The sequence below is a fragment of the Artibeus jamaicensis genome, unplaced genomic scaffold, assembly GCF_021234435.1.
Source record: "Artibeus jamaicensis isolate MK-2021 breed Jamaican fruit bat unplaced genomic scaffold, CSHL_Jam_final contig_1526, whole genome shotgun sequence".
NCBI lineage: Eukaryota > Metazoa > Chordata > Mammalia > Chiroptera > Phyllostomidae > Artibeus > Artibeus jamaicensis.
Genome location: NW_026521297.1, coordinates 461,104 through 470,783, shown reverse-complemented (window position 1 = coordinate 470,783; position 9,680 = coordinate 461,104). Strand labels below are relative to the sequence as shown.

Genomic DNA, 9,680 nt, shown 5'->3' with positions numbered 1-9,680 from the left:
CCAGTGAGCTAAGGCAGCCCGGCCTGGGCTGTCTTGTTTCTTCTATGCTAAGCCCTTCCCTGTTTTGCTGCTTTAATAAACCTCCCATCTGAGTATGTTTTCCTACGGCCAATACATTCTTGCTTGCTTTACTGCGCTGTGTCTCCCGAGTGAAATCTCTCCTTCAGGAAGGCGAGAATCAAAGTCTCGTCCTCTCGCAGGTGCCACGTTCATTTGGCTTCCTCCCTCCTGGGGCAGGAGGGAATCTCCTTAGTTTTCTGAACTCTGACCTCCCTCCTCTGACCCCCTTCTTTGCCTTGCAGAAGGAGCCCAGCCAGAGTGTCCAGTGTGCAGACCAATGAGCAACTTAGGGGAGAAAGACGGGTCATTTCCTCCCAGCCTATCTGCCCCCTCCCGTTGGGGTTTTAAAAACCACAGCCCTCTGGCAGGAGAACCTTTGCCCAGCTCAGAGCGCAGAGGACTCAGGAGACCTGAATATGGTGAGTCTAGAAGAGGAGTGGGTAGCGGAAATCTTGCTCTCTCGTTTGTGGCTCCTGCCCCCACACCCCCACCCGGCTCACCCTGTCTTCCCTCTCCTCCCTGAGTCCCTCACCCTCAGCCCAGACTCTCCCACTCCTGGGCTGGGCTAAGGAGTAAGATTATTGGGGTATGATCAGGTGTTTGTCAAGGAGCCACCCCAAGGCCATGGGGCTGGGGTCCCCAAACTCTCCAAGGCCGAAAATCTGTGCCTTGGGTCTGGTAAGGGGACTTTTCTTTCTCTAGTGGAGGATCCGGAAAAGGCCTCCCAGGCGGTGGGAGTGGCAGGAGCAAAGGTAGGGAGGCTGGGAAGAGCCAGTTTGGCCCTGGACGTTCCGGTGCTCTGAATTGTAGAGACAGGGAAACTGAGGCAGGAGTAGAGACAGCCCTGCTTCTGAACTCAAGGGGTTTGCCCCTTGAGGTGTTCTGCTCAAGAATGGGACGTGGTTTTATTGCTCGCAACAAGTAAAGGGGATTCATAGCCCAAGGTTTGCCTCCTGGATGGGAGGCTTAGCCATATGGCTCCTGCAATTGACTGTTTGGTCAATTACACGTTGATTTCTTCTTTGCAGTTGGCTACACTTAGCAGATTGGGCTTCTGCCAACCTCATCTTGTTTGCAGCCAGTCTGCAAAACACTGTGCTGTATTTTAACATTTAGCAAGAATAGCATTTAGCAAGAACCGCGGGGACCGTGAGACTTTCTCCTATGTCACAGACCGAGCCCTTCAGTGGTGGGTGGTAGAACCAGGCTGTCCCGAGGACTCTGAATGTCAGAGGGACACCACGCCCAGGCTACAGAGGGAGACACCTGTGCACATGCGCCCCGAGGCCCGGGTCCAGGTGAGGCAGGCCTGTGATTTAGCAGCTGCCGTTGCTAAGCAGTCTCGTCTTGCTTCATCGGGGAGAAAGTGGAAATGGGAGGGCACCCTAGCTGGGCCAGGGTGGGGTCTGGGGTTGCTCCATTCCTCCTCATCCCATTTTTCAGATGCTTCGAGGGCCCACCATTAGCTTCAACTTTTTCTTCTTTCCTAAAAAAAATCTTCAACCAAGGGTACATTTATTGATTGTTGAGAGAGAGAGAGAGAGAGACATTGATGTCAGAGAGTAATATCTGACCGGGGATTGAACCTGCAACATTCTGATGTATAGGACGACTTTCCAACCAACTGAGCCACCTTGCCAGGGCTTGACTTCCTTTTCTTTTTATAAAATAATCCCAGTACCAGAGGGTATGCAGTGAAATCCCCCTGCCCTCCCCAGAGCTTCAGCCTCCTTGTCTTTGCTCCCCAAGTTAACTGTGGACACCAGGTTACGGCGGATCCTTCCAGAAACAGCCCACAGGTGCTCAAGGAAGCAGGCCAAGTCCTGCTCTTCTCTGTGCTCTGAAGTCTTCCTGCTTCTCTTTCCCTTCTCGGCTGTCCCCTACCCGGTCTTCACACAGTAGGCCTAGATCTCTGCTCTGGCCTCCTCTCTGGCGCTCCCGCCTCCAGTCTCACCTACTCACAGCGGCCAGAGGGAATCTTTGAGAACTGATGGATAACCGAGTCCCTCTGCAGCTCAAAGACCATCTGTGGCTCCCCATTACTCTGATTAAAACACACATTCTTTAACCTGGCACCTGTGGCTCTTCCAACCTCCTCTTGGTCACCCTTCAACTTCGCTGACCTTCTTTCATTTTTTGGTGTGTCCTGTGGTCCCTCCCTCGGACCTCGTGGCTTCTTGCCTTCCACGCGTGCCTCCCCTTCCCACCGCCCTTGAGGCCCGGTAGCCACTCAGAGAGGGTGCTGGAGTTCGACTCTCAGAACTTCTCTGCCACCTGCCAACTGGGAGGACTTGGAAAGGTGCCTTAAGCTCCCCGTGGCCTCAGTTTTCTCACCTGCGAAATGGGTGTTGCCATAGCAACAACTCTCCGAGGGCTGTTCCACGGATTAAGTGAGATAGTACCCAAAATGGACTTGGACCAGAGCTTGGTGACTATGACTGGTATCCTCGTAAGTTGTGCTTTGTCTCCTCCTTCGCCTGTCCTCACTGCCACCACCCTGGTGCAAGACGCCACTGTCCCTCACCTCTCCACCTCTTCTCTCCAGCTTCCATTCTGGGGCCTTTCTTCCACGAGGCAGACAAGGGCGCTAACCTGGGCCTGGGGAGGTAGGAACGGTAACAGTGCCTGCTCTTCTGGTCATTGTGATATAAATACTGTATTTAGTCCATTCAAGAACTAACACTCGGAAAGCGCTTAAAACACTGCCCGGCGCTTAGGGATGTTCGAGAAACCGCCCAGACCTGCGCGGATTGGCACAGGGGTCACGGGCCATAAGATGCAGCCACTGAAACTTCATTAAAATGACAAAAATCAAAAGTGCAGCTCCTCAGGTGCGTGGGCCACGTTTCACGCACTCCACAGCCACGCAGAGGAGGCCACCCTCGCGGACAGCGCGCGTCTGGGGCATTTCCATCCGCGCAGCGCTGTGGTTTTATTTCCCCAGCACCCGCCTCTCTATTGCGCATGCCCAGTTCTCGGAGCAAGGCCCGGAGGTAGTTTCTCCTTTGTGTGATGAAGAAACAGCCTCAGAGACTCCTACCTAGAATTGTAGAACCACGAATCCTGCTCCCCCCCCACTTGTTTTGAAAGAGAAACATCAGTTTGATGTTCCACCCATATATGCAGTCATTGGTTGATTCTTGTATGAGCACTGACCAGGGATCGAACCTGCAACCTTAGTGTAGCGGGGCGACGCTCTAACCCACTGAGCTATAGGCCAGGGCTGAACCATAGATCCTTCCATAGATTCTGTGTAATATCACATCCGTTTTTTGGAATGGGCAGTGCACACAGAAGACCAATAAAGCATATACCTCGAAAAGCTCTTTCCAGATGCCTGCCCTCGGCCCCTCCTGCCCCTTCCCCAGGGGGAGGGGGGCCCACAGTTACAGGTGTCCCCTGTCTGCTTCCGGAGCTAGGTGGCACAGACACACAGACAGAATGGTAGAAGGCGGGGGGAGAAAGGGGCAGAGAGAGGAAGACAGTTTCCTCTTTTGTTGGTAGATTTACACGCTGTACCTTCATTTTTCTATTTCGCCTGGTTCACAAAGTGGCAAATGCAAGGCCCGAGGGCTGAGTCTGCTCTCCACCTTGTTTTATCCAGCCCTTGTGTCTCCCCCGGGGGCGGGGGTGGGGGGGGCAGCTCTGAGCTCCTTGCCCCTAGTTAAGGAGTGGTTACATTTATACAAGTCCTAAAGTTACATTCGGCCCTTTGAAGGCACCCGCGAGGCTGATGTCAGGGGTTTACACCCCTGACTTGAAGCTCTTATCAGTGCATGAACTTCCCTGTTCTTTTGGTAGTTGCCTGGTATTCGGTTGCCTGGATGGGTCATCGTTCATTTAGACAGTCCCCTGTTGCTGGGCACTTGCGTTACGCCCCATCTCTAGCGATGCTGTAATGGCCAGAGTCTGTGAGTCAACAGCAAGGTCCTCAGTGGAAACCACACAGTGGTTTTGAATCAGCATCTTCTCTCTGCATTCAGCAAGAGGGAAGAGCTGAGTGAGCTTCCTCCGCTGCTGAGAGTGGGGAGGACGAATGTGGGTGTGCAGGGAGGCTCCGGGTTTGGGGTCTGACGCATCCTGCCCTCCACGATGGCGAAACCCTTAGCCTGCTGTATCACACCCGTGCTGACCTCAGTTTAATATATGTAACAACCTGCACAGCCCCCACCCCCAGCAGGGGGCGCCCCTGCTGGGGGTGGCATTAACCCTTTCATGCCTGGAACATGGGCACCTGGAGGGGGAGGGTCCCAGAGTAGGAAATGGGAAGATGGTGCCTCAGGAAAGCTCACGTCCAACGACGCAGTGTTTCCCGTCTCCACTGTAGGAGCCCAGTGGTCGGAATAACTTCCTTAAGAGGGAATTTGTTTCTCCCGCCCCAGGCTGCCGGCTCGGTGGTCCCCGTTCATCGGACCCAGTCCTTCACCCCTTCCTTGTCTTGGTGACGCTGGCATATTTTTGAGTTGGACAACACTCACCCAATACGCAATTTGCCATTGTCAAGTGTACACGTTTCTTTCACCCCTGGCAATCCCTAACCTGCCCCCTGGTCTCTATAGATTAGCCTTTCTGGATGTTTCCTATTCATGAAGTCCTACAGTATGGGACCTTTTGTGTCTGGCTTCTTCACTCGGCAAAGGTTTCCGAGCCTTGGCCATGCTGTACCTTGTAGCAGTGTGCCGTTCCTTTTTCATGGCTGAATAATATTCCACCACGCAGATACACCACACCCTGCTCATCCCCTGATCAGCCAGCACTGGCCTTCTCCCTCGACTAATTTCACCACTGGTGTGGTTTTACTGGCAAGCACCTGTGACGATCAGTCTGGCCGACTTCACGGTAACGAAAAGGGACCAGAAATAAAAAAATTGGTTCAGAGAGAGAGCTCAGTTCTTCGGTAATCATAATATTGATCGATAATAATAGCGCTGGCTGCCGTTTCCCGGGCCTTCCTGTGTGCCAGGCACTGTGCTAGGTGCCTGACGTCTTTCATCGATGAGGTGGCTGTTCCAGTGGACACCGACCTCAGCCCACACATTTAGGTGCGCTACACCTCCAACGTTGAATATTTCTCTAACGATGATTTCTCTTTCTATGTCTCCTTTCCTTGGGTTTATGACAAAGTGGCCCTCAGGGATGGGCTAGCTTCAAAGCCCACAGATCTCACCCCTGAAGGGTCCTTACCCTGTCCACAGCCCCCCTTGGAGATGGGCAGGGAAAGCCTGCTAGGGTTTGCACCCCACCCCACACAGGTTTGAATTCCCATCTACGTGCCTCAGAACAGGCATGTTCTGGTGCCTCTGTTTCCCCATCAATGAAATGGGCATATTCATAAAACGTACTTCTAGGGTCACGGTCAGGATGGCATGCCTGGCACATAGTAGGTGCTCACTAAATACCGGCTGCTTATTTGGATCATTCCCGTCCCTGCCTCTGGGACACAGGTTTGCCTATAAGGCTTTCTCCAGCCCACCTGCCACCCTCAGCACCTTTTTCCTTTCTGGGCCGGGACAGTTCCCGGCAGCTCTGCCTGGGAGGAAGTGTTCGGGACCTCTCTGTTCCTTCTTTCACTGGAAAATTTCAAACATACAAAAGGAGAGAAAATGATATTCTGAGCCCCGAGGGTACTTATCGCCCAGCTTCAACAGCTGTCAACAATCTGTCTTCTTAGTCATGTAGAGTTTCCTCCCTCCCTCCCTCCCTCCCTTCTTCCTTCCTCTTTCCCTCCCTCTTTTTATGGCTGGAGGGTTTTAAAGCAAAGCCAAGTCTCCTGTTCCACCTGCTATGCATCTCCCCCTGCAAAGGCCTTTGCTGTCCTTTTAAAAAAAAACCAGAAGCACAATATACCGTATCACCCTTAATAAAAGTAGCGCCGATTCCTTACTATCCTCAAATGCCCAGTCTGCTTTTAAATCTCCCAGGTTGTCTGCAAACCTGTCTTGTTTTCCAGTCAATTATTCCACTCAGGATCCAAATGAGGTCTGCATGTTGTTGCCTTTGGTTGATATGCTCCCTAAATCTCTTTTAACGCCTCCCTTTCCGTTTTTTTTTAATTTAAAGATTTTATTTATTTACTTATTTATTTAGAGAGGGGAGAAGGGGAGGAGAAAGAGAGGGAGAGAAACATCAGTGTGTGGTTGCCTCTCCCACGTTCCCCATTCGGGATCTGGCCTGCAACCCAGACATATGCCCTGACTGGGAATCAAACCAGTGATCCTTTGGTTTGCAGCCCGCGCTCAATCCACTGAGCTATACCAGCCAGGGCTCTATTGTTTTGTTTTATATCCCGCATATAAGTGAAATCATACAGCTCTTGTCCTTTTCTATCTGACTGACTTCACTTAGCCTGATACTCTCAAGGTCCACGCTTGTTGTTGCAAATGGCAATACTTCATCTTTTTTTTGATGGCTGAGCCAGATTTCATTATATACGTACCACATCTTTCTCCAGTCATCTGTTGAAAGACATCCGGGTGGGTTCCACGGCTTGGCTATTGTAAACGAACATATAGGTACAGGTACATCTTTGCGAATAAGTGTTTCTGATTCTTCAAAATTTTGCAATACGGTCCTGGTCAGTGTGGCTCAGTTGGGTGGGTATTGTCCTGTGAGCCAAAAGGTTACTGGTTCTGTTACCAGGCACAGGCCTGGGTCGTGGGTCTGATCCCCAGTCAGGTGCGTATGAGGCAACCACCGGATGTTTCTCTGCCTCTCTTTCTCCCTCCCTTCCCCTCTCTCTAAAAATGAATCAATAAAACCTTTAAAAGTAAATAATAGAAACTATTTTATTGATTCATTTTTTAGAGAGAGGGGAAAGGAGGGAGAAAGAGAGGGAGGAAAACATCAATGTGTGGTTGCCTCTTGTGCGCCCCCTACTGGGGACCCAGTCCCGCAACCCAGGCACGTGGCCTGACTGGGAATCGAACTGGCAACCATTCAGTTTTCAGGATGATGCCCAACCCCCTGAGCCACACCAGTCAGGGCAATAAAATATTTTAAAAGTAGAGTAAAGAATGACACCAAGACTTTAAAAAAATATATTGCATTGCGATATTATCTGTCTTGCAGACTTGGTTTTTCAGTGCCCCGGCTCTCCCCTCTCCCTTAAGCCTTGTGTCCCAGTACGTGTGGGCACTGCCGCCCCACCGCCTTTTCCAGGTGGCCACGCCCACACAGAGCAGAGCTGCCCCCGTGGGTGAAAGACAGCGGAAGGGGGTGCTCATGGGGCGGGAGCTAACCGTCTAATTATACCGTCTGAACCTCTGGGCGATGGTAAAAATACCTAAGCAGCGGCATGTCCTGGGTGCTGACCCACGACAATGCAGTGTGGCCACAGCCTGCAGCAGGCTTAGGCTGTATTCGGTTGGTCGCTGAGTCGTGGGGAAGCCTGGGGACTTCATGGGGGAGGTGGCAGGGAGTCCAATCAGCATGAAAGGGGTTTTAATACAGGGGTCCGGCACAAATAACGCCCCTGTGTGTTATCAAACCGGAAGCACGTCCTTCTGTAACGTAACAATGTCCCACTGGAGCACCCCATGGGGCAGTGTGGGTGAACAAATCAAAACTATACATTATTACACCCATATTATTACCCTACCAACCACACTCAAGCGAGCCTTCCTTCTGCCATTCCCTATATTTTCGTAAGTGGTATGATCCCCGCCCCCCAGCAGTCCCCCGCAGGGGTCCCCCATTGCCCTGGGGGGGGGGCGGAAACCTGAGGCTCAGAGAAGTGTGTCTGTGTGTGGGGGGGTGGGCTCTCTGACTGGCTGCCAAGACTCACACTCTCCCTGCCTCTCTGATTCCACCAGGACAATTATACCGATTATAACGATTATATCACCCTGGACCCCAATGTGCCCGTGGATCACTCTCCCCACCACCGGGGGCTGAGCCCCCCCCAAATAATAGCCCTGGTGATCTTCTCGGTCGTCTTCCTGGTGGGAGTGCCCGGCAACATCCTGGTGGTCTGTGTGACGGGGTCGGAGGCCAAGCGCACCACCAACGCCATCTGGTTTCTCAACCTGGCGCTGGCTGACCTGCTCTCCTGCCTGGCGGTGCCCATCTTTTTTGTGACCATCATCAAGAATGACCACTGGCTTTTTGGCGGCGCTGCCTGCCACATCTTCCCCTCTCTCTTCCTGGTCAACATGTACAGCAGCATCTTGCTTCTGACCGCCATCAGCGTCGATCGCTTTCTGCTGGTGTTTAATCCCATCTGGTGCCAGAACAACAGAACCACCCACTGGGCCTGGGTGGCCTGCTCTGTGGCCTGGAGCCTGGCGCTGGTGCTGAGCATCCCCTCCTTCCTGTTCCGCAAGGTGCACGTGAGTCACTTCCCGTACAAGGAAAGGTGTGGCGTTGACTACGGTGAGAAAGATAGCCCGAAAGAGAAGGTCGTGGCTACCTTCCGGCTGGTCGTGGGCTTCCTGGGCCCGCTAGTCACACTGGCCGTCTGTTACACCTTCCTTCTAATTCGGGCTTGGAGCCGCAGTGCCACACGCTCCCGCAAGACACTCAAGGTGGTGGTGGCGGTGGTGACCAGCTTCTTTGTCTTCTGGCTGCCTTACCAAGTGACGGGGATGATCATGGCCTTCCAACACAGCAGCACCGACATCTTCAAACGGGTGTCCAGTCTGGATGCTCTGTGCGTGTCCATCGCTTACATCAACTGCTGCATCAACCCCATCATCTACGTGGTGGCCGCCCAGGGGTTCCACGCGCGCTTCCTCAAGTCCCTGCCCGCCAGGATCCGGAACGTGCTGACTGAGGAGTCCGCAGTCAGGGAGTCCAAGTCCTTCACACTCTCCACGATGGACACCTCAGCCCAGAAGGTGTAGGCCTCGTGAGGGGACGCCTCCCGGTCCACGGTCTGCCTGCTGCTCCGCCTTCCTTCTGGCCCATTCTCTCTTGCTTACTTGAGCTCAGGCCTGGGTGTTGCTGGTGTAGTTTGAGCGAACTCTCCTGCATCCTTCCTCATTTCCAAGATCAACAGATACTCCTTTCCGGGGCCACACAATCTGTCTCTTCATCCAGGGACTTTGAAAAACTAACAGACCCTGATATACCAAAGGGTACCCCCAAGAGAGCTGCATGTTTACACTGGTGGAGAGGGTATAAAGAAAATACATCAAAGATGTAGAATACAGAGGAATGGAAGCATTCTAACTTTTCAAAAATAGTTGTGTATTGGGCCCTGGCCGGGTAGTTTTGGTTGGTTGGAGCACCCTCCTGATGCACCAAGGTTATGAGTTTGATCCCCAGTCAGGGCTCATACAAGAGACAACCAATGAATGCATCAGAAAGTGGAACAACAAATTGATGTTTCTCTCTCTCTCTCTCAAAAAAAAGTCAATAAATAAATAATTGTTTTAATGGTTCTGTATTTATTTTATGGAGAGTTGGAAAAAATATTAACTGGCATCTCTAAAGTTATTCATGCTTAGGACAAAGAAAAGGTATGTGGACCTACTAAGCTTTTGTCAGTGAGTTGATTTCAAGAAAAACAGTAAGTTAAAATGTTACTTAAATGGGGTTTTAAAAAGTGTTAAGTAAAAGTGTGGTATGCGGTTATGGAGAAAGTCAAGCGGGAGGAAGGCATTTTGAAAGCCGAGGGAGGG

The 9,680-nt window shown here is 52.0% G+C and overlaps 1 protein-coding gene across 1 annotated transcript; it reads left to right on the top strand.

Annotated features, from left to right (window-relative positions):
- The first annotated feature begins 372 nt into the window (after positions 1-372).
- C5AR1 (complement C5a receptor 1) lies at positions 373-9,431 on the top strand. The gene is made up of 2 exons (XM_037155153.2): positions 373-479; positions 7,872-9,431. The coding sequence occupies exons 1-2, from the start codon at positions 477-479 to the stop codon at positions 8,898-8,900; spliced, it is 1,032 nt and encodes a 343-aa protein (XP_037011048.2). The 5' UTR covers positions 373-476; the 3' UTR covers positions 8,901-9,431.
- The last annotated feature ends 249 nt before the right edge of the window (positions 9,432-9,680 follow it).